Consider the following 25,878-nt stretch of genomic DNA (forward strand, 5'->3'; position numbering starts at 1 on the left):
GTCATAATGGATCAGCTCGTTGAACCCAGGCACACTATTTGTAAGCTTAATGGGTGCTCATTGTCCATGCTACTGGACATTGATAATTCTTTCTATCTCTACCATTCAGCCTGTTAGGTCAGTGATATCTACAACCCCGAGTCCTGTCATGTATTCTTTTACTGTGCCTCAGTTCATACTGAACCATTTTCAAGTTCAGAAACTTACCAGGCAGCAGCTGCTTTATGGGGTTGGTTTGCTTGTGTTCAGCATTCACAGCCTTGTGCTCATTTGGATGCCCTGGAGTTGGCCCTCCATTGTGCTTAGGAACCCAGAATTTGAGGTGTTGGTGGCCTCCACTTAGTGTAAGACTGCACCACCTCTTCCTTTCCCTACAGGTGTAGTTTGCCTTTCATCTGGTCTTAGTCCCCTGGGTCTGGCTTTGAAGTGTGTTAAGGTAATGGGGTCAAAGTAGGGTTTAACTTGGGGTGTAGCTTTGTCTTCTTGGGGGGAGGGAGCGATCCACTTCAATGCCATAGGTAATTGAGCCATCTACTCCCGCTGGGGTTTTGAAGTTTTTGCCACTTTCACTTTTGCCACATTAAACCACTTCCCTCACTCCAAACCTTCTTACTAGGCTATCTTTCTATCTCGGGCATTGGGCAAGAACTATGGCTCTGTCCCAGAATCTCCATGACAAGCTTCTGGGACTGTGGAGATGGGGAAGGGGGAAGTTAAGGAGGGCCCTTGGGTGCCCTTCATCCCTTCTTGGACCTTGGTTCCTTTTAGGGAAATATTTATCCTATCCCCCCTTCTATGTGTGAGTAGGATTGCACAATAGCTCTCCCTTGGATTCAATTCCATTTGGCATTCGGCGCCTCAGAACCGGCCTATTTCTGGGAGTTTCTGTCTTCTTGCATTTTGCCATCGGTGGCTTGTACAGATTTGTTTTGATACCTCCTGCAGAGTTCGAACCTCATTTTGTTGATGGACTTGGCATCTTTCTAGTAATTACCTTAGTGTAGTAGGTACATGATGTAACTACAGGATGAAAGCCTGTAAGCCTCTTGGTGTCCTGTCTTCACAGTACTCTTTGTTGCATAACGCTTTGAAACTACTTCTATCTTCTATCTTCTCACACTTTTATTTACTGTCTATCTATCTATCTTCTTATCCATTTCTATCTCTCTTTATCCGCTATCACTAGTGGGCACCGTTGATTGAAAGCAAGTGACGTTATATATACTAAGCAATATTTAACGTCGGTCACTTTCAACCAACAGTGCCCACTGGGTAGATGCAATCTCATTTTCCTTACACCCAAATATATTATTATACACTTCTATCCACTGTTCTTTGTATTAATTTACTTTTGGATACCAGTTCTTTTCTCATTACTTGTCTTGTTTGTTCCTCACTGTTTATTTCTGGCCTTGATTTTCTTACACACCTGTTCGATTGACTACTTGTGTATAGGTTCCTTTCATGTCTTCCTTACACTTTTCTAACCCTTAAGTTAGGGTTAACCCTCTATCTGTGTTGTTCCCCAATTTTCTCCTAATATGTCCTTGCCTAATTCAACACAGTGGCTAGCTTGGAGATTTGCTCTTACCTCTATTACATATTACTCCAACTTTTGTTTTTCTTTTTCAAGTTCAATCTATTTCACTTAACAAGTCTGGTTTTCCTTTAATAATTCCGTAATTTGACCCTTCTGTTTCACTAGAGTACTCATCAAACTGGTGACAGTTTTCTTCCCTATGAAAATGCTTTCTTCTGAGAAAGTTATCTTTCTTTTCATGTCTTCATTTTCCTTCAGTAATGTTAGAGTTTTCATTATGCATATTTAAAAAAAAAAAAAATAATCCTCCTGTGTTGTCTGAGGTACAGTTTTGTTCGCCACTACCATTGATATTATGTTTCCATATTCTTCTGTTCATTAACCCTTACATTATTTTTCCTTTCCATTAGTAGTTACTCCCAACACAATGCTGTCTGCATTTATTGTGCTAGGGACCAGGGATGGATTAAGATTTTGTAGGTTCTGGGGTTGGTAATATTTTTAAAAAGAAAACAAAATTAATGAAAATCTTAATTTATTTTTACAATGCTTACAATAATTCAAATTAAAACGTTTGATTTGCGTAATTTCTTGGAAGCAAATATCTTCAAAGCATCAGTAAAGTGTAAGTTATCGAGAAGATTGTTTTCAATTGCCACGAGATCAATTATGTTTAGTAATTCTTGTGCCAGTGTCGATCTGTGAATATTCTTTAGATGATTCATCTTGGATTAGCTCCTATCTTCAGTCGTATTAGTTATTATTAAACAAGTAAATCCATAGTTCTATTTCAACATTAGGGGAAATGAAGTTAATCCATTGTTTACTACAAGGGTGTAGATATCAGATGCTCGTAGTGCATCATGCTTGTGCCTCAATTCATCAAATTGCCCAACAAAGTACTACATAAATTACATTATGTAGTTAATTATATTATTACATAAATATGTGTGTGTGTGTGTGTGATAAGGTTCTTGGTCCTAGACGTATCCTATTTTTCCCATAAGATCTTTAGCACAGTGAAGATGGGATACACAAATTCATGTTTCACAAGTCAGTCGTGAAAAATGATTAAAATTTGCTTTCATGCAGCATATTGTTTATGCCATTAGCCATTATGTGTTTCTTCCTGTATACTGTTTTGATGCTTTGTTTAGCACTGCACTATTTTTGTGGGGAGCCCCTTCGGCACCCTGGAGCTATAGGACTGATATGCGCTATATTAGTCTGGGGCTAATCATTGTCAATGATTGACTCCAATGTTAAATGGAGTTCTGCCTACCGGGGACCATGAGCTAGAGCTTGGCCCTCTCAGAGAGGTGCAGGGAGCAATGGCCTAAGGAAACCCCATTGTATTTGGGGGTATTCCCTGTCTGCCATCAACCGGGGTTAGGCACCCAGAAAAGTAGGCATCTTAAAAGAAACCCCACATAGTAGGAAATTGCAAAAAACTCAAGAACAGAGAAATAGAACTCCCCAAAAGAAACAATGAAAATAAGCAAACAAGCAAACATTAACCACCACCGCCACGCCGCTTGTCCAGACCCTGGAAAACCCCATCGGGGCTTGGCAGACCTATGGATGTGTCTTCCGAGTCCCATCTCATCTTGAGCGAGTTTGGAGATTGTGCATTGTCCTTGTCTCAGGGTGACACTCACCTGTTTTGCCTCCATCATGCTGCCTGTTGGGTTGGTGACACTTTCGACCCGGAGTCTTAAGAAACGTGTTCCCAGCTCGTACTCTGACTTACCCGTTCTTCAGAAATTCTTAGGGGGTCAGGCGGCATCTGCATTGCATGGTAGGTTTTGTTGTTGCAATATGCTAGATTGGTTGCTCGCTCGAATTCCCCTGTGCTGCCCCATTTTGGTTTTAGGGACCCGGACCTGGGGGTGTTGGTCGCTTCGACCTTGGCTCCATCCGCACCTTCAGGTCCTTCCCCAGTGGGCATGGTTCGCCTCGCTCTTCCCATTCTGCCAGCTCCGAAACGTCTGAGGGTTTCAGAGTCGGGGCAGGGTTTAGTTGGTAATGAGACTCGGGCGGCTTCCGGGGCTGCCCCATTCGAGATGGAGATGGAGGCATTCAAGCCTGCTCCTCCTTCCAAGACTTCTGGGTCAGACCAGCAGACTACCTCCTTTGCTGCCTTTCCCCAGGACTTTGCCTTTTCTTCAAAGGTGGAGGGCGTGGGGGGATGGCTCTGCCCCGGGGCCTGATGTGGAGGCTCCTAAGGCTGAAGAGGAGTCACCATGGAGGGCATCATGTGTTGTCTGGTGGCAACTCTGTGCTGTTTCCTGTGTGCCTCGGCTTCTGTGGTCGTGGATGCGCTTTGAGTTGATCCGATTTCCCTCATTCCCTGTTCCAGGACTATGGTCTCTCAGGCCATCCTCAGGGTTATTAAGTCGCGCTAGCTTGCAATCTACCCTTGGGCCGATGACTTTCATAAGTACAGGTATGCTGCTTTGACTGTAGTCTTTGGCAACATGTCCTGGGCTGACATTCAGGCATGGGGGGTTTTGGAGGTCGAACAGGGTTCTGGCCGCTCTTTATTTGGTAAATGTTCCTGGTCCCAGTCATTCGTGTGTGGCATTGGGTTGAAGGTTGCAGCCAGTTTTCTCGCCTCCAAGTTGATCCAAGCGGTGCGACCGCCTCCCAGGTAAGTCCCTCTTTTACTTACCTTTGGTTATATAGCTCCATGGAGCCAATATGGCTTCTCACAGAAATCCAGCATTGAATGTAATAAAGTACCATTTTCTGGGTGAGTCCCGGAGGCTCCCTGGCACCCTCCCTTCCTCTAGTCGGCGGTTTCATTTTGATGCTCATACTCCGAATTGAGGAACTGGCAGCTTAACGTTTGCTTGTTTGCTTATATGCCTTGTTTCTTTTGGGGAATTATGTTTCTGTGTTTGGTCTTGGTTTTTTTGTCATTTCCTCCCATGTGGGGTTTGTCTTGAGATGCCTACTTTTCTGGGTGCCTAACACTGGTCAATGGCAGACAGGGAATACCCCCAAATACAAGGGGGGTTTTCTAAGGCCATTGCTCCCTGTGCCTCTCTAAGGCGGCCAGGTTCTGGCTTGTCTGCGGTAGGTAGAACACCATTGACTGAAGTCCCAGACTAATATAAGTGCACATCAGTCCTATAGCTCCAGGGAGTATCCGGGACTCGCCCAAAACTGGGTTTTTTCTCCCGGATACATTTGTCAATGCTATGAGTATATTTTTTAATATTACATTATCAGTGCAGGTTGTGTAACTAAATGTTTACACTATTGTTTAAGGAATGTATTGTTGCATACAATTCTGTTGACTGTATATACAGTTAATTAAATTTTATTGTAGTTAGAAGAAACGGTGTTTTTCCAGAATTGAAACATTTTTCTATTTAATAGCATATCACCAAGAGATACATTGTTATATGGTACTTGTATGAGCTAATAATTTTGTATAATTATGATATTTACATAAGATACAATTTAATTTTGGGCTCTTAATATAGAGCATTGATAAAGTAAGTTCAATATTCTTTTGTGCTGCAGACTAAAACTTAAAAAAATTGCCACATACAATAAATCCCTGAACATTTATTGCTTCAGATGGTGGCTGTATGATTTCCTCCCATTGATTAAAAAATGTATAAAATAAACCATAAAAGTATATAGTATAGATGTCAGGAAAATTGGGAGAGTTATAGATGTGATCTTTAGTAAAAATAAATTGCCACAGTAACGAGGTTGTGGTCAGTTGATAAGAGGAAAGTTGAAAGGACAGAGAGTGGTGGTCCGTGAGCTTTTTAATGTGATACGTTAAGGGCAAGGAATGAAGGGATTGTTGTATTATAAAAAAGGAGGATACTATGGTAGAATATAATAATTCAATGGATTTAAATGATTGAGGCTAAATGGTCAGGATTATCATAGAAATATAATTGAGATGATTGTAATGATCATTAAAACACTAAATAAAGGAGAAACAAGGTGCTTTTGTAGATCAGATTTTTATGTTGAGAGTGATATTTGAATGTTTTTCGGGTCTAGCCCCTCCATACTTTCCTGTAGTTATGCTCCGCCAGGCCTTTAAGTCATTAGAGCCTACCGGAGACCAGGAACAAAGTCTGCCCCCACGCAACAGAGGTGCAGGAATCTATACATAATCTAGAATCTAGAATCTATACATCTATACATCTATCTATACATCTAGAGAATCTATACATCTAGATTCATTAAACATCATGTGGTTCTTCATAACTGGCTGTGTTACAAATGTTCTTGGCATCTCTGTAAGAATAGTCCTATGCTAAATTCACCAAGGTGTTTGTACAAAGTTATTTTGAATTTTGGTCTGGTTCACCTGTCGCTCAACAGAGGACTACGACTTTGTCATTTGACCAATAAGAGGGAAGATAACATTGTTGTTATCAATAAAGTTGTTAACATCTTATTGTTTAGTCAGTCACTTTATATATCAGTTGATGTATGCCAAAAATATTAGATAACATCTTCACTGAGAGGTTTACCTAACTTCTCATTCAAGTTCTTAATGTACCCAGTACAGTATATAGATTTTATCCCTAGATTATGTTCAGGAATAAAATATATTTACTGGTTGGACAGTTCAGTAACTACTATGGAAGTCTTGCATATCTCTACCGTGGTTTAAATATTGTTGAAGAAAGAGAATCGCATTGAGGGACTAATGGTGGTCTGTTTGAAAATGAATTATTCTCTGAAATGTGTGCCCCCATTTATTGGTTTATATTTACAGTACCGAGAGTTTATTTTATTTATGGACTGTGTTCAGGAATTAAGTGTACCTGTGAGTTGTTAAGTGAGCTACTGTCACAGCCTTAATAACTATCATGTAGTTGATAGGCCTTAAGTTCAGTACCAAACAAATCTAGATGGAAGTGTTATTGTAATAAAGGATTAGAGGTTTTGATGTAGTAAGAGAAGGTCAGTAAATAAATATATATACCATGTTTAATTATTTACCTATTTCTTTGCAATGGATCCATCTTAGTAGTAATTGAAACCTATAGAATACAGGGTGTCCCTGTTTTACACATTCGTTTTAAGAACATTTCTCCTTACGAACATCCTCTCAAAATCTCCCTTTAATGCATAAAGTTACATAAAATCACTATACAAACCTGCCAGTGTGTCTCCAGTCTTATGTAGCAGCACACTAAAACACCCACACAGCAGCCAAGTGGTGGAGTGTTTTTACAGAAACCTCCGCATGGCCCACTACGGAAGGTTGGGTATAGTAAAATCGTACACAAGTTTTCTCAACAGCTTATTTGACCCCTCCCCCCCCACTCCCAGTGTCATACTGTTACCACACTGCCCTAGTCAATAGTATTATCATCACCCTCATAAAGCGTTAATCCCATATACTTTCCACGTTCTAGTTGAGCAAGGTAATTTCGGTCACAGTCAGTCAGTCAGGCAGTCTCAATCTCAGTTGTTATTCAACATGTAAAAAGCCACCCAGGTAGTGGTTGAGAGGGTGGGGATTGTTGGGTGTCAGGGGAAGGGATAGGAGGGTGTTGGGGGGTTGAAATGGGAGGGCATCATGGGTGTAGGATGGGAGGGTATCAGGCTGGGGATGGGTGGGGATCAGAGGATGGGAGGAAGGAGCCTTGAAGGGAGAAACCAGGTGTGTGTGTGTGTGTGTGTGTGTGTGTGTTTTTTTTATTTTGTCCAGATTGATGCAGTCAACCCAACCATCTTTCTTGTAAAATCTCTGTGGCTCTATCAAAGAAACCGAGTAAATTCGTTACACAGGATCTTCCAGATCAAAAACCATACTGTCTGGCTGTTATATCATTTTTCTCCAGGTGTTATACCTATTTAGTTTTAAATATTTTTTCCAATATTTTTACTATTACACGTGTCAATGATACAGGTTTATAAGTGAGGGGGGTCTTCCCTATTGCCACGTTTGTAGATTGGAACTATGTTAGCCTTTTTCTACATACAGTATCTGCTAGGACTCGTGTCCACAAGGATGCCTGAAAAATCAGTTGAAGTGGAATGCTGAGCTCAGGTGCACAGTCTCTTGGAACCTAAAGTGAAACTCCATCTGAGCCTACTGCTTTGTTCTTTACTTAGCCCCTTCAGGATTTTTTCCTCTTCATCTCCAGTCACCTCTATGTGCTCTATGTTATTCTCTGGAATTCTTATTGTGTCTGGTCTTTTAACCACTGTTCTGCGCTGGCCGAGAAAACTCATTCGCCAGAAACTGCGCAGGCCGAGAAAACACCAATTTATGATTTCGTACTGTACCATCCAAAATGCGGCTGGGTAGATTGGGTACAAAATGGACTCCTAAGACCTCCAGTGACAGGCAGCCAGCTTGGATAAAATTCCCAGAATGCGCTAGAGCTGTTAGCTGGCTCAGTTCCGAATAATCAACCATGGGTGGCACACGTTCCTCTGGCTCACAATTCTCTGTTCGATGAGGTGTTGAAAGATTGCTCTCTAACGGTGAACTTCAGACCTTATTATTTGAAGAATGTAAGGGTCATGATATTGATGAAGCTAGGCACAATAGTCCTTGGGTTGTTAATGGTTGGTTGGTTTGGCCGAGGGTGCTTCATGTTTTGTGTTCGGTTGTGGCTCTTCGTCGTTACTTGCGCGCCCCGGCCTCCGTGGCAGGGGATGCACTTTGGGTTTACCCAGTTTCCCTTCTTCCCTGTTACAGGGTGCAGGTGTCCAAGGTCATCCACAGGATTATTCGGTTCAGCCAGCCTGTAATCTATCCCCATGCCCACAACGTTCGTAAGTTCACTGCTTTGGCTGCTGTTTTTGGTAATATGTCTTGGGCTGACATTCGGGCATAGGGCTTTTGGAGGTCGAGTAGGGTCCTGGCTGCACGGTACCACCTCCATGTTCCTGGCCCTTCTCGGGAGTGTGTAGCCTTGGGGTAGCGGGTTGCAGCCAGTTGTCTTGACTTCGAGTTGAGGAGCGAGTGGCGGCTGCCTCCCGGGTAAGTCTCACTTTTACTTGTCTTTGGTTAGGTAGCTCTGGGGAGCTGAAGGGGCTCTCCACAGAAAACCAGTGTTGAATGTAATAAAATGCCATTTTCTGGGCGAGACCTGGCCGTTCCCCGGCATCCCTCCTTTCCTCCGGTCGGCGGTTTTTCGTATTTTTGATATCCAGCCATTCCCCCTCTCAGGGAGGGGGGAGCTCTGCAGACAGCAGTGTGACGGCTGTGGTGACATCATGCTTGTTTGCTTATTTTATGATTGGGGAGTTCTGCTTGCTTGTTTGGCTTTTGGTTTGCAATTTTTAATCAGCTGTAGTTTTTGGGATTTCTACCTTTCTGGATGCCTGACCTGGTAGATGGCAGATATAGATTGCTTCCAACTACATGGGAGTGTCTGTTGGCCGTTGCTCCTCATGCTTCTCTGAGGGGGATAGGTTCTGGCTTGTGGTCCCCGGTAGGCTTCAGACTCCATCGATTGACTGTTGCCAAGGTCTAATATATACACATCAGCCCAATTTAGCTCCGGGGAGCCTCTGGGTATCGCCAAGAAAATGGCGTTTCATTACATCCAACACTGGTTACATGATACAACAGTGATGAGAGAGGGTAGTCATGTCGATCCAGAGCTATCCTAGACAGAATCTTGTCAGTGCATTTTTTTTTTTTGTGTGTGTGTAAATAATAGAACATGCAGTGGTAGAGCAAATATATTTACTAATGTTAGAAAAAACATTATTGTTGTAAGAATAATAAAATTCTGTACAATATTGTTTCACTTACCTTTCCATGAAGCTTTGTTGACTGTAATCATCTGCTGCACTTATGTTTAGTACAATATGGGCAGTATGTATTGTTCCTAATATTGTTTAAGGATTTTAACAATCACTTTATAAAACTATTCTATGCACTAATATTTTGAGGCCTTAACATTGCAGTAGGCTACAGCAAGTCTACTGGTATCCTTCATATGTACTGTACTTTGCTGGATTAAAAATGGAGATTATCAACTATGATTCTGCGCTGAAAACATTTTTTGTATTTGCACTGTGTATAGTTCAATCATATTTAAATTTGTTCTAAAAAAAAAAAAAATGAGTGCAGAAAGACTTGTGGACACTACTCATTTACACCACAGTAAATACACTACAGCAAGTTCAGCATGGCTTGTTGAAAGTCATTCGTCATCAGTGGGTGCAGCATTGCTTCTAGAAGATCATTCATGGGCAGTTGAAACCATGAATTTCTTATTTTTCTTTTGATGAAAATGGAGAAAGGATGATGTTTCAGTCCGTCCTGGACCATTTTCAAGCCATGGGATAAATAGAATTCATATCTTCAGCCACATTATTGTGACTCATTGTCTTTTTCTTTTTATCTGAATTGAATTGTCTTGTGCTAATTTAGTGAGACATTGCTTAAAAGTAATGTCATGTTTACTTTTCCTTGAATATTCAATCAAGTTCTCTATTTGCTTGGCTCACTTTTCTGCTAACCAAGACCTTTTGACTGAGCCTCGCCACCACCAGTCTCTATCCTCATTCCCTAGAACTCTGTGCAATCTCTTCGTGGTTAATAATTTATAACCAGGATCATGATCCTTGGCTAACCATTCATTGATGTCATCCACTCCCATGTCCTGACCAGCTTGATGGAAACTTAGTACAGATCATTTCTTCAAATACTTTCCATTCATTTTCAAACCCTTCAAATTCATTACTTTAATTTTTAAACCCTTCAAATTCATGGATCACATACTGCCACTGCTTCATTTCTAAGCCTCGATTAACTGTTTCTTCCGTAATTTTGTTATTGTGGTTTCTATCACCAGATTCCAAAGCCTAGCGCAATGAAAGATCTTTCTTAATTGTATACTGTATTTATTTTTGCAGTGTTCTTTCGGCTCTTATATCCTTCCCTATTGAAAGTATTATTACATCTTCATTGTTATGTATTGGTATCAAAATATCTTCCAGTACTGGTATTGTTGTTTCTACATCCTTTAGTAATAAGGATGACATGGCTTAGATCAAAGATGTGATTGGTATAAGTGCCATACATTTTATTTTTCAATTATTTGAGATTAACTTGATAATTGGGTAAGAAGGAGCATTGTCTAGCAACAGCAATACCTTTACCTCATTAACTTGTACTCTACATTTCTTGACTTGAAATTCTCTAACCAACCCACAAATATTATTTTAGTAAACCATACTTTTTGTGAACTACAATATAGTAAATTACTGGAAGTGATTGCATGAAATATTTTGTTAAGGCTCTAGGTTTTGAAGCCGTATCCACAACTGCTCGCTTTGTGTATGACAGGCATCCTCATTGGCACAGACCAAGGCTGATTCTTTCCTTGCTTATTTATTGCCAAGGAATACTTTCCTGCAGCCTACAGGGCAAGGGTTTACTAGGTACAACTCTCCACATGAACCCTGTCTCATCAGCATTATATGCATTATAAATTATTATTCACAGTTATGACTTGATCTGATCTTGAAGGATTCATTGAGAGTTGTATCAGCTCTCTAAGCCTCTCAAAAAAATTCTGGTACAGTACTGTACTTGTAATGTAATGGGTATTTATACATTTAAATCGTCTACATGATTTTATCATAAAGTAAGAAGTTTAATTAATAAAATAGCTTTGTATTACCAGGATCTATCTATACAGCCTATCTATAAGAGAAAATGTCTGTTTGTCTGTCGAAGGTTGGAGATTGGACTCTTGGGGCTGGCCTTACCCATCTTTAATTTCAGACATGAAGCATGTGGGGTATAGGAGTGTCATAGGCTAATTAGGGTCGGCTCCAGTGTCGCACTTTAAGAAATAATGTACCAGCATCTAAAAGGTGCAATTTTCATTGGTCAAGTTGGAAGTATTGACTGTGTTGTCAATAGATGTATTTAGCAATTTCAGTTCATTATATAATTTTTATGGGAGTGAGAAGGAGAAAGAAATGGGGGGAGGGGAAGGGAGAGAGAGAAGAATGGGTAAGAGGGGGATTATTTGAAGAGAGGGAAAGAGAAGGTGGGAGGGGAGAAAGGTGGAGAGGGGGATGATGTGGGGAAGATTTGGAACAGGGTGATGTTGGAGGAGGAAGGGGGGGGGAGAGAGAGAGAGAGGAGGGAAGAAATACAAAAGAGGGGGGGTGGGGAGACTTGGAAAGAGGGGATGAGAGAAAGAGGAAGAGGCAGAGACCTTGGCATAGCCAGGTACTCCCTCAAGTACTGTATCTATAAAAATTAATGGCTGTTTTTCTTTCTAAGGATGACTTTCTAATATGAAATGGGGGGTAGTGTGTAACTATCATAAACTGGTCAGGGTCGGTTACATTATCTACCTTTAAGAAACATTGGCCTCTGCAGCCTCTATCCCCCTGAAGTTTTTACTAACTCTGAAAGTGGGGATTTCATGCAGTTTTGAGTAATTTTTCATTTGTTCGTAATATATTCTGAGAGAGAGGGGGGGGGGAGAAACAGAGGGAGAGAGAGAAATAGATGGAGAGAGAGAGAGAGGGAGAGAGAGAGAGAGAGAGAGGGAGAGAGAGAGAGGGAGAGAGAGAGAGGGAGAGAGAGAGAGAGAGAGATGGGGGGGGAGGAGAGAGGGAGGGGAGGAGGAGTTGATGGGTGGATTTTAAGGAGAGGGGGAGAGAGAAGAGGGCAGAAAGTGGGATGAGATAGGAGGAGGAGGAGGAGGGAGAGGTAATACATAGGGGAAGAGTTGGAGAGGGGAAGGGAGACAGACCCAGGCACCCCATCTAGTAATCAATATAGGAAATGTGCAGTCTGTGGCACTTTAGGCTGTGTGTTGGAGGAGAATGTAAATAGCTACCAGCCAAGTACTGTTTACGATCTAAATCCCAATAAAATAAATGTATCAATACTATCACAACAAAAAATGAGAGAAGTATTATGATTAAAGCACTAATTCAAAAATGTTAATGTTAGATGTGTGTGATTTTTTTTAACCTGTGCCAAGAAGGGACGACCAGTGATGGGTGAGCAACAATTTCCTCGGTCATTGCATTGCTCTAAATGTTGTTCCTTTTAATTCTCATAAATCACCTATCCATGCTATTTGATCATAAAATAGAAGAATAAGTGCACATTTTTGTTATGCCAGGAGCAATAAATAACTGTAAATTTACAAACTAACAAATAATGACACAGCACTGTACTTGTCAATGGCTTCAGGTTATCGAGACTTTTATCTTGCATTTTCACTTAAATCTCTCATCCTCGAGCTTGCGTTGATCTGGATAAAGGAGCTTACACTTTGAGTACTGCATTTTCTAAATAATGATTTTCTGTAGGGGCCACACAGTTGCTCCCTGTTGCTGCTGCCTGGATAGCTCCACAGATAAATAATAAATAAATGTTTATTCAAGTAAAAGTACATACTGTACATACAAGATGAGTTACAAACAGAATGTTGAAGTTCTAGATAGAACAAGTACATACTATGTTATGTCACACCAATCCCTTACTGAGTCAGGTAGAAGCCTACCAGAGGCTAAAACCCAATCCCCTCACCGAGGCAAAGGATTCAAGATCACCCTAACTGAGAAAAAGCCACCAGAAAGGAAAAGCAAAGCAAAAGCAAAAAAAAAAAGACAACAGTATTGTAAATCTGAATAACTTAAAAATTGAAATACCCAGGAGTTAGGTTGATCACCTCCTAGGTACACCCCCTTGCCACCAGATAGCAGCACTAGGAGCTCTCGAACTCTGTGTAGCTCCTCAGTTGCTCTTCACACCTCAGGTTCTATTACTCTTAAAGTAAATGTTGACCATCTTTTAGACTGCCTTGCAGGGGCATTTGCTTGTGTTTATTTTGTTTTTATTCAAATGCTGCAAATATGGTTTTAATATAATTTTTCTAGGTATAATGGAGTTATCCTAGAAACATGAACAGAATTCTGCCATCATTTTTAATTGCTTATTATCGATGATGTTAGTGTATATTGTACCTAAGGCAATATGATTATCATCACTCCACAATTTGGTGTTTCCCAATGGTGACTGAATCTATTTGTTGATGTAATTACCAGATGAAATAGCAGCAAAGGAGTGAGTTGCAAGCCACTTCTTTGAGATGTGCCAGAAACAGATTAGTGCAATATAGGTGTGCATATTATGTTGTAGACCTACTGCATTAACAGTACTCGATCACTTTTTGTTTGTTGTGCATAAATAAATCAAGTTATGCCACATGCATATGTGTAAACTAAAGCAAACATATAAAAACTCTAATGCTATCATCACAGTTCACTCCTTCCTGTAGCTTGGTCAGCAATATTACACCGCCTCACCTGGAGCCAGATTCATGAAGCAGTTACGGAAGCACTTATGAATCTGTAAGTGCTTGCTGTGGAAACACATTCAATAAAATCCTGCATTGCTGCCGATAGCTGTACAGAAAAAATGTGTCAATTTGGCTTGTAAACTTTAACTACCATGATATCAAAATAATAAGAATTTGCTTTCATAAAAATTTACATCTGTAAAAAAAAAAAAAAAGAAAAAAAAATATGGAAGATTTAAACATTAGAAGATTTCCGATGGGCCAGATTCACGCAGCAGTTACGCAAGTACTTATGAACGTGTACATCTTTTCTCAATCTTTGGCAGCTTTTGTTTACAATTATTAAACAGTTAATGAGCTCCAAAGCACCAGGAGGCTGTTTATAACAATAATAACAGTTGATTGGGAAGTTTTCATGCTTGTAAACTGCTTAATAAATGTAACCAAAGCCGTCAATGATTGAGGAAAGATGGACACGTTCCTAAGTAGTACTTACGTAACTGCTTCGTGAATCTGGCCCACTGGAAATCTTTTAATGTTCAGTGTTCAAATTTTTTTTTTTTTTACAGATGTATATTTTTATGAAAGCAAATTCTTATTATTTTGTTATCATGGTAGCTAAAGTTTGATTGACTCTAGTCTGATTGCCCGATATTCTTTGTGGAAGATAAACTAGTTATATTATATAGTATTATTATTTGTTTTTTTAAGTTAGTCTCCCAATGTTATGCTATCAAGAAAATTAGATACTGAACTGCACTTATTCATGTGTGTATTAGTCATACTTTATAGTAACTTGAAGTGATGGATCATTTCAATTCTATCAGCTTCTGACTGAATATATATCATGATAAAATTTCTGTAAGTTGGACATCCCAACAGGTGAGATTGGACATGGATGGTGTTGGTGCTGTGAGGAGAGAAGTGGCAGTAGACAAGAAGAGCCTCTCATCCACTGCCAAGAGACATGCATGTCCCTACTGTGCCTATACAACCAATGTTTCAACCTGTCTAATGAGACATATTCGAACTCATACTGGAGAAAAACCATTTTCGTGTTCAATGTGTTCATATAGAGCAACTACAAAAAATAATTTAAAAACTCATTTATTAACTCATACTGGAGAAAAACCTTTTTCATGCCCATACTGTTCACATTCCTCTACAACTCGGGGAAATCTAAAAGCTCATCTCCATACTCATTTTAAAAACAAGATATTCACTTGCAATCAGTGTTCTTACACCTGCATTCAACAGAAAATGCTGAAAGTTCATATGGCAAATCATCAACTTTAACTTCTGATATTATATTTATTTATTTAGTTCATACATTAGAATATTGTTAACTATAATTCCCAGTACTTTAAATTTAAGATACATTATTTGAATATTGCCTTATCCAATAGTGTATAGGTATCTTTTGTTATATGACAACTCAGGAGAATACAGTACTGTATTGTAATGTAAACTATATTTAAAATTCAGAACCTAATTTATATAACATTAAGAATTTTTTTTTTTTTTTTTATCATTGTTGCTTATACAACATTAAATGTGCATTTACCAAAATTGATTCTGAATACAAAAATGTGGGAGGGGATGGGAGGAATCAGATACAGTTGTGTAAACTGTTGTATGTGAAATATACACACACATGCGCGCACACACTTCCAGTGCTAACACCTACATCTGAGGAGCTCCAGGATAGTTCACATGCCTAAGCATTGTAAAACAGGTTGATGACTGTGAGTGGTGTCTCAAGAGATTTAAATGTGTAGTGAAGTTGGAAAATAGCTGATACAAAGCAAATGTGTAAGGGGGAGTGAAAAAATTGGACGAGTAAAAGTTGCCAGTCTAAACAATTGCAGATGACAAAATCCAAGATGGCAACTAGTAAGAGGAAAAAAGCAACAACAAAGCTTGATTTTTGGTGCGAGTATGTAGTATGAGTCATATTAGTATGAGCAGTTTGCTCAACACGTTAACAAAATTAGAGATTATTGTAAACTATCATGTGGAAATAATTAGGAATTTAAGGGACAATAAATTAAAACTTGGGCAGCAAGCCAACAGTTCCAGAAGGGCAAACAAAGGAATTATGCAAGGACAAGAATCACTGGGAAGCTAAATTAAAGTCCTGGAAGAGGAGAACAGTATTAAGAAATGCATTTTGAAGTTAAAACAAATGTAAATATGAGTGAGTACAGTATATTAGGTAAAGAAATTGAATAGGAAAGAGCTTTTGTCAGTTCAGATGGAGGAGGTTGCACGGAGGTAGAGAACAGTGCAAGGATGATATGTAAATACCTATGCTCAAGTGGCCAGAGAGAGAGAAATATTATAAGGAGCGGTAAAGGAAGAAATGGAAACAACAGCAATCAGAAAAGCACAGACATCAGACTGGAAGTCAGAAAGGAATCAAACCCGAAGCTGGTGCGAAACATAGTTGATCAAAGTCCCTAATAATTTTTGGGTGCAAAAAAAAACAAAAACAAAAAATAACAGCTAGATCAGAAAGAACCACAGAAGTAGCAAATAAGATTGTTGGGCTAATGGAGGTCTTACAACCAAAAATAATGTCTTGTGATAACAGATGAATTGTCAGATACATTTCAATAAGAGTAGGAATGAAGAAGAAATCAAATCTTTTTTTCTAAAAAGTGATAGTAATCGTGAGTCTATAAAATGGTACCAAAAAGCACACCCACAAAATTATTAGAGAAAGGGGGAGTAAAGGACAAAGGAGAGAGAACATTTTCCTGAAAATCATAAACACAAACATAGATGGAGTGAGATGAAAAAAAAAATGCTGGTGCTAAATGGGATAATACAGATTTAGATGCCAGACATTGTTGCATTAAAGGAGACGAAACTTGAAGATGATTTTTTAAACGATGTCGTATTCCCAAGGTGCTATTCAATTTGGAGGCGTGACAGAAAAATTAGAAAAGGTGGCTGCATTGCTGTGCTGGTGAAAATACCTAAAGATAAACAAATTTAGGATTGACACTCCACAAGAAGTAGATATAGTTGCATTAGAAAATTTCAATCATAAATGCCTACAGTCCACTGACATACAACACATTGACAAAGGAGACATCCTTGTTGTCTAGCAAAGATGCTGAATAACAAATGAGAGAACCTTATAACGATTGTGATAGATATTATAGTAAGAGCGGATAAAGAGAAATCACAACTGTTGGTACTCGGTGACTTCAACTTGAAATTCATAGACTGGGAGGCCTATGAAAAAAGAACGGAGGACTTTTGTACTGATAGATTTGTAAACCTCAACCTGGAGACATTCATGTATCAACACGTTACACTTATACTCGCTTTGAGTATGCTGAACAATCGTGGACATCAGAGGTCCACCCACAGTTGTTCAACATCCTCCCAGCGAGTATAAGAAATGTTGCTGGAACAAAAATGGACACCTTCAAGAGAAAACTAGATAGTTTTCTTTAAGAAGTGCTGGGCCAACCGGGCTGTGGTGGGTATGTGGGCCTGCGGGCCCACATACCCACCACATGGCTTCCAGAAAGACAAGAGCTTTGAGGTGAGGTTATATGTATCAAATATACCAAAGCTAGAGAAAATAAAAAAGAGGTGATATGATCACTACGTACAAAATAGTAGCAAGCATTGATAAAACTGACGAAGATCAATTCTTGAGACCTGGAACTTCAAGAAAAAGAGATCGTAGATTTAAGCTAACTAAACCTGCTAAAAAATGAGAAAATTCTCGTTTACGAACAGCTTGTTCCAACCATCTACCATTATAAGTGGTGGTGGCGGCCAAAACCGTCAGTAGTTTAAAGCGTTATATGACAGGGTACTGGGAAGATGGGACACCACAAGCGTAGCTCTCATCCTAACTATACTTAGGTAATTGTTTAACCACTGCACTGCGCAAAGCGCCTTTAGGCGCTCAGAGAGTTGTGCTTTTTGTTTTTTAATTTGGCTATATTTTAATGTTTTTTTAATGTTTTCATTACTATTTGTGTTTTGAAATGGAAATAGTTGACTTTGGAAACATTTTGACATTAAATTTACCTGAACATTTGTAAAATAACAAAAATATGTCCTTGTCAATTGCACCAAGACGTTTTTGCCGAAAATAGGTGAGCAGTGCAAGGGTTAAGTAATTACCTAAGTGTAGTCACAGGATGAGAGCTACGCTCGTAGTGTGTGTGCCTTTCAGCAATAAAAAATAGTGTACATTAATATTAATTATAATTCATAAAAACAAGCAAACATTAGTTGCTAAAATAAGTAAAGACATTAAATGTGTTTAATGACAATAAATATTAACATAAAGTAGTTAACTTCTTGACCAAATTGTTCCATATGAGTGCATGCTGATGGCTATATTTTGTTGTTGTGCCACATAATAGGACCCTGAAAAGTCATTGTCTTCATTAGCCAAATTTGCTACTGTACTTGAGTGAGTATTCAAGAGTTATGTTACACAGCTTTGCTCTTCTGATTTCTCTCCTGTTAGTACCATGATTTGATAGTCATGGCACACACACTCATTTCTTTCATTACCCATTCTCTGCTCTCATAATTTTCTCCTCAACTATCTTTGACCCGTTTCTTCCCTGTTGCCTTTTTCTCCAGTCAACCCTGCCCCCATGTCTAACTTTGTAATTGTTCTCATAAAAGGATTGTTGCATTCTTAAGTGTGATTGTTTTACATCTTACATCCAGGGAACCATAGTCCTCGTGCAACACCAACAACAGAAAGGCAACCTTCCAAGAAATTCCAGAGTGGGGGAGGGCATTTGTGAAGGTGAATGCCTGGAAACCCTGGCAGGACCAAAAGGCTCAAGTGCCTCCTCCACCAAAAATAGATGGGACCACTTGCAGAGAAGGCCAAGCTGAACCCCCGAGCTAAACCCTGACCTTACTCTGAAACCCTCAGATGCTTAGGAGCTAGAACCATGGAGGTTAAGACTACTAGCAGGGCAAACCATGCCTGCAGGTGAAGGAAGAGAAGGCACAGACTTAGTCCAGATAGGGGGTAATGAAGGCCTCCCATTCCGAGTCCCTAACCATTGTGGCCAACTCTGGGGCATGCAGATAATCAATATGCCTCTAATGCCTAACATAAGCAAACCTAGCTCACAAAACAGCAGCTGCCTGAAAAGCTTCTTAACCTGGAGTTGAAACAGTAAGGGCAGAGGCCTCATGAGAACAAACCTCTCAGAATTCGGGTCATAGGTGTCACCAACCCAATAGGCGGCATGGCAGAGGCTGAAAGAATGATCATTATCAGGTAGCAAAAATGATGAACACACATCAATCTTGCACTCAGCGGGTGCAGGCTCAGTGGGCCAATTCATAACGGACCGCACAAGACCCATGAGAAGATTACCTTGGCTTGAAGGTAGCTAAAGAAAGGGTTAGGGTTAGAAAGGGAAAGGGTTACCCTTGGCCTGAAGGGTAGCAAGCAGAAACTGCAGACACTGGCTGCTCACCAGAAGAACAGTTACCAAATACAGTGAAAACAAATTGGTTGTGAATGGTGACCACAGCATGCCATAGAAACAAGCATGCAAACCCTAGTGTACCCCAGCATAACTAAAAAGAATGCCTGTAGCCAAGAGGCCGTACAGAGTCAAAAACCTGTGAACAACTCTAGGCAAAGCTTCTCCACCCTGGTAGCCTGGTTTCTCAGGGGCAAACTGCCAAACACACCAAAGAAGGGATCTCTGACAGCACAAGGGCAGCACTAGTGGGCACCTAGGGAAGGGAACCCTTAGCTCGTGCAGTCTACAATGCAACAAATGCCAAGCCTACACAGTTGGTGATAAAACATGCACTTGAAGCTAATATTAAAATGAAGGAACAACATAAGAAACAGATGGCCCCCTGCAGTATGAACAAAAGCCAAGGATGGCCAGCACAGAAGAAAAAGAGGTCATATGATCGCCACTTAAAAAAATACTAACAGGAATTGTCCAAATTGACGAAGAGGAATTCCTGAAACCAGCAACTTTACAAACAAGATGACACATTCACACTAAGGAAACAAAGGTGCCGAAAAATAATAGAACATTTTCTTTTGCAAACAGAGTGGTAGACAGTTGGAACAAGCTAAGTGAGAAGGTGGTGGAGGCCAAAACCGTCAATAGTTTCAAAGAGTTAGATATGACAAAGAGTACTGGGAAGACGGGACACGACGAGCGTAGCTCACCCTGTAACTACACTTAGGTAATTACTTAGCTTGAAACAGGAGCTTACCTATGACTGGCAACCAGAGCACTACATATAGTAGTAGTCACCAGAACATCAGCAACAGAACAGAGATGGGGAGTCGAATGAGGGCAGGGATCTGGCCACCTGGTTATCTTGAGGTTATCTTGAGATGATTTCGGGGCTTTAGTGTCCCCGCGGCCCGGACCTTGACCAGGCCTCCACCCCCAGGAAGCAGCCCGTGACAGCTGACTAACTCCCAGGTACCTATTTACTGCTAGGTAACAGGGGCATTCAGGGTGAAAGAAACTTTGCCCATTTGTTTCTGCCTCGTGCGGGAATCGAACCCGCGCCACAGAATTACGAGTCCTGCGCGCTATCCACCAGGCTACGAGGCCCCAGGCCTGGTGGTGGCATTTGGAACTAATGAATGTGAAGCTAGTTTGAGTGAATCCCTGGTTCTATGTGAATCATTTACAGAGTTGTTGGTAGTAACAAGTCTTAATTTTTTGTAAATATTCACCAACTTTCTGGATGCTTACTCTCGGTGGACTGATGATCTGTCACTTGCTCCCTGCACCTGTGTGAGGAGGCAAAGTCAGGGCAGCCAGTCCTGACTGGCTGCCACCATCGAACCGTTAGATGGTGTCAGGAAGCCTCTGGGGGCTTCTCCTAAAAAATAAAAATCCCAGAACTTGCCCCAGGGTTCTAGGTACAAAAATACAAACCCATTGTAGACCATAAGGTCATCATAGGATGTGTGTTTTTCCCATGTACATAATTTGATCTGTACCCATACTTATTTCCTCCCACCCTTGTCTCCATCCCTTCCTCCCTCCCACACTATCCCTCACATTATGCACATGCACACATTTGGACTTTCAAAAAGCTTTTGATAGAGTTTCACTTGTGACAAAATTGGAAATCATAAAATATAGGAGGAATAAATTTCAGATGTGTTTTATTACAATGTTGGATATTTAGTTTAAATAAAAATATAAATGCTCATAAAAGGAAAATTTTCTTCATGTGGTAGTTACTAGTAGGGTTCCATAAAGCTCAAAGGCTGATTTATAAATGGCAAGTTATGGAAATAATAGAGAGAGATTCCTATTCAAAATACACATGTGCAGCTGTTGTGTTGACTTTACACCAACAGATACACATTACAGTACTTTATTATAATGTGTATCTTACATTCTACTTAGAATGAAAGTTTGAAGACATGCAACAATATAGATTACTATTAAGAGATCTAATATGAAGTCTGAAGTCCTTTGGAAACCAGGAAGAAAGATGATACATGATATGCACATGAAAAACACAAGATTTTTTCACCTCACTGTTTAGTAGAATATGAAGCCACAATAATTAGAACAAGATACCACAATTTTAAATTGTTGAGATAATTATAAAAATTGCAATAACAGAAGTTGACAAATTGAGAGGCAATTGGTGAAAATGAGCTCCAAGAGGATGCAGTGTGTACCAAAACTACAGTACTGAAAAGTTTTAAAATGTTTGTGGTAAATAAAAATAGGACAACAAAAGCATAACTACTCTTGTAAGCATATACTGTACATATACCGTAGGTAATCGGAAATAAAAAAAAAACAATACTCGCGCACATACGGTACATTGTATTATTGATGCCAGCATATTGGTTATACAAGTGTTGTACTGTATTGTAGAATAATGAAATAGCAGTTCAATGCCACAGTATATATTTTGACAATCACTTGAAAATCCTTTAGTAATTTACATAGTTTATTATATTTAAATGAAACCTTTTGCACTATTTCCCGGTATGGTGCCTTCTCTTGATACTTACTTTTGCACTATATGCCAATACAGTAATTTTTGTTAGTGAATACAGAATTGTCCTTATAAAAGCTTTTAAACCAAGCTGATATTTGTTTTTACTGTTGCAGTTATACATTAATATACTGTCCAAAGATTATGATATAACTGGACAAAAAGTTACTGTTTATAATGTGTAATTTTTTATGACTACTTCCATCAGTAAGCCGGCCATCCCCTACTGGTGGGGTTGGACAGTGACAAGCAAGAAGTTGAAGCAACAGGAGCAAGGAGAAAGTTCTTGCCAAAGTGCTGCATCAGTGTCAATACTGCTCATACTCCTGTCCCCAGATTACTACTTTATAGAATCGTGTCCACACTCACACCAGGGAGAGACCTTATTCTTGTTCATGCTTTTCCTTTCACTTCTCTAAAAAAAGATGCTCTTAAAAGACACTTATCATACAGGAGGAAAACCTTACTCGTGCCCATACTGTTTCTATTGTTCAGGCCGTGTTTGTCATTTGAGGCGACACATTCTCACTCATGGCAGACCAATAAAAGAGAAAACAGAAGAGAATAAACAGTTATTTCATTAAACATGCAAAAATAGATTTTTACTGTCAACAAAGTTCAAATTATTAACTCACGATTAATATGGTAGAAGGCATAAAAAAGCAAAAAACAAACCTAAACTTTCTTAGGTCTGGTATAGCATATGGTTACTAAATTAGATGTAAGATAGTATATATATTAGGCCTAGGACTGTTTATTTAGGCCTGTGATAGGTTAGGTTAGGTGCTTTAGTTACCATTCAATTTATTTATCGTGTCATTTAATCCCCGTGGTGTTAGGGGTGAGACGCTCACCTGGCATTTTGCGAGTGCTTTGTCCTGGGTTCGTAACCTGGCCGAGGAGGATTTACTGGGTGTCAATTCTTAACTGTAGCCTCTATTTACCCAACAGTAAAATGGGTACCTGGTTGTTAAACGATTTGGCGGGGTCGTATTGCGGGGAACATAGGATTAAGGACTTGCCCGAAATGCTATGCGTGCTAGTGGCTGTACAAAAGAATGCAACAACTCTTGTATACTGTATATAGATAATAATAATTTGGAGTAATTCAATAGTACGAAATGTAAACTTTTTTTAGTACTGTATAGCAAAACATATTTGTATGTTTCACCAAATAGTTACTATAGGTATTATCATTATTGGTGGATGGGCTGTCATAGCTGCATACTAATATTTTTTCTCAACCTATAATTTAAAAGTACTTAAAATCAGACATTTCCTCTTTGTTTACTTATAGTTCACCTGTAAGGAACATTGTGTAAGAAAAGAGGTTTAGATAGTCATTGGAAAGGTAGTAAAAGCTACAGTGTTTAAAAAATCAAATACAGAATACTGTAATAAAAAACTTGTTCTTTTGATTGTCATTGATATTTACCTTGGCCATCTAGACAGTCATTTTTACACTGATATGTATGTATAAATGAGTGAGTGTATGTTTTATAAGAACATGAGAACTAAGGAAACTGTATAAGGCCTATTGGCCCATATAAGGTAGCTCCACTTAATTATTGTGGATATTACCTAGTAGCCCTTACTAGGTAATATCCAGGAGTTACCTAGTAGCCCTTACTAGGTAATATCCAGGAGTTACCTAGTAGCCCATACTAGGCAGCTCCTATTTATATCCTCCTAAACTTCATGTATGTGCCCATCGGTCCATAGGAGGCAGCTCCTATTTATTATCATGGATACACATAAGAGCTATCTCATGTGGGCCAATGGACTTTTTGCAGTTCCTTTATTATGTTCAGATGATGATTGGGTGACCTGGTATGCCTCATTGCAGCTATATAGAGTTGTGAAAAACCATTTGAACATAGTATACATGTATACTCATTTATAATCAGTATACATATCATGTATGTCATGTAATGGAATTTTATACCATGCCTTGCTATATTGTACCACATTGGCATAGCAAGGCAATCATGAAACGACAGTAAAAAAATTTCATGGGTGAAAGTAAACTCTATTACATCCATGTAGAGTTATGATATCCATATTAGCATCATTGGTGTAAAACCCAGACAATAATAGTTTAAATCAACATATGATATCTGCATTACCCCATGAATCAACATATGATGGGAATTGCATTTTAAGGATTAATAGTGGCACCATAAGTCTCTTCACCACATGACCATAAAATCTGTGTTGATTGTTTTTAGTAACATCAGTATTGCTGTCTGAATTCGGGATCATTTTAATGATGTCTCATAGCCATAAGTGATGAATAACTTTAGACCCCTACCAGTGCCACTTTGATGGTTACACTATTTGAAGGATACTCTTCTCTTGAATGGCTTATGAAACTTATAAAAAACAGCCTGCTGTGTTGGTCCCTACAAGGATTTGTATTTGTTCTGGTCCCTAAAGATGTGCCTCACTTTCCAGACAGTCTTTTTTTATGTTATGTCATTATCTGAGGAGCAGCAGAACTCTTTTGTTTGCAGAGAGGTGAGGATACTAGATCACTCAGACCAAGAAAAGGCCACCAGAAAGAGCAAAATAAAACAGATCAGCAAGGCAGCAAAACAACTCTGAAAATGATCCACCCATTAGTTAGGATTTGCACCCTCTAGTTACCAGCTCAGCCAAAGCAAGAACCCAGTCATTCACCTGGTGTGGCTGTGAATACATTACTCCTGCTCCTTAATTCTTCTAGTACCCTTTAGGTCCCAGGTTTTCAAATAAGTGAAATCAATCCTTTGGACTCTGTCCTGCTTGGGGTCCATGTGCATGTATTTCTATGCTTCACTTCTTGTGTAGGCTCTAAGGAAGTGTTCACCAAAAACTGCATGCATCTAAAGTTTGACTTCTTTGGTGTTCCCCCTACCCTCACAGGGTTGTTTTTCCTAATGGGTTTTGTGGCCATCTGCATGAGAGCTGGTCTCCTCTGGCAGGTACCTCACCTGGGCAAGTGGGGCATTGCATGGGTTTCTGATTCCTCTTGTGGCTCAGATATTGAGGGTGGTCAGGGATTGTCTTTCCTGAGGAGTCACACAGGTTTGTGTACTTGTTTCATGGTGCATCATCTATGCCATTTACAGCTGTGTTTTACCCTAGGCTATATTCTGTGTTTGTTGTACTATCCTTGGCAAGTGGTCCCACTGCCTGGTGTTCCTACTTGTTTCTGCCTTCGGGACCTGGCAATACCCGTGTCAGTCTTCGATAGGGTTCGGGATGGACTGGCCCTCCAAGCCCACACTTGTGAGGTGCAAATTTGAAGAATATACCTTGGTCCTGTTGCATGTCATGCTGCCTGTTGGGTGATTGATATCTGAGACCTGTGATATGTGTCATCATTCAGTCCTTGTTCATGGTCAGAGTAGGTTTTCAGAGGAATCAAATTACCAGGCTGTACAGTGGTACCTTCGTTTGCTATTCTAATCTGTTCCAAGAGAGACGTCATACACCAAAAAATCGTAAACAAAACAAATTTTCGCGTAAGAAATATTGCAATTTTAATTAATCTGTGCCACACATCCAGAAATATCAACTTAAAAATACATTTTATACCAAATACCACTCATATTTTGTATTACAGTACAGTATATCTTACCTTTATTGAGGACTCTTGTTGGCGTATGGAAGACGGTGAGGAGGGGGATAGGAGGAGAGGTAGTGTTTGGAAAGGGAGTCCCCTTCCATTATAACATCAGACAATGATGACATTTCTGGGGTGCTCTTTCTCGCCTACATTTTGCAGGCATACCACTAGGACCTGGTTGTGGCTCACTGCTTGCTTGCCTTACCAAGAATCTGTCTATAGACACTTGTTTTTCCCAACATTTTAACACTGGTCTGTAGTGAGACATCACATTGTCATTAAAATGGTTAATGCAACAGCCTGCTACAGTTTTATCTGGTGACACTTTTCATCAAAACTTTGCAGTTCTTCTCATACTGCACACATTTTCTTTATTAATGAGGAAGGGACATACTCTACTGCATCCTCCTCTCCTGAAG

General features: G+C 39.7%; 1 protein-coding gene across 11 annotated transcripts in view; it reads left to right on the forward strand.

Annotated features, from left to right (window-relative positions):
- Positions 1 to 25,878, forward strand: part of LOC123745834 (zinc finger and BTB domain-containing protein 7A) — a 72,164-nt gene that overhangs the window by 15,110 nt on the left and 31,176 nt on the right. The window contains exons 6-7 of one of the 11 annotated variants that reach the window (XR_011225717.1): positions 14,716 to 17,727; positions 17,972 to 23,265. The exons of 9 other annotated variants lie outside the window; for them this stretch is intronic. Coding sequence is in view for 1 of the 2 variants with exons in the window: in XM_045726880.2 (XP_045582836.1) it covers positions 14,716 to 15,129 (414 nt within the window). In the remaining variant the exon portion in view is untranslated. Of the gene's footprint in view, positions 1 to 14,715; positions 23,266 to 25,878 lie in introns of those variants that run through there. One more of the 11 variants, XM_045726880.2, reaches the window with a different exon arrangement.

The sequence above is a fragment of the Procambarus clarkii genome, chromosome 88 (genome assembly GCF_040958095.1).
Source record: "Procambarus clarkii isolate CNS0578487 chromosome 88, FALCON_Pclarkii_2.0, whole genome shotgun sequence".
Classification (NCBI taxonomy): domain Eukaryota; kingdom Metazoa; phylum Arthropoda; class Malacostraca; order Decapoda; family Cambaridae; genus Procambarus; species Procambarus clarkii.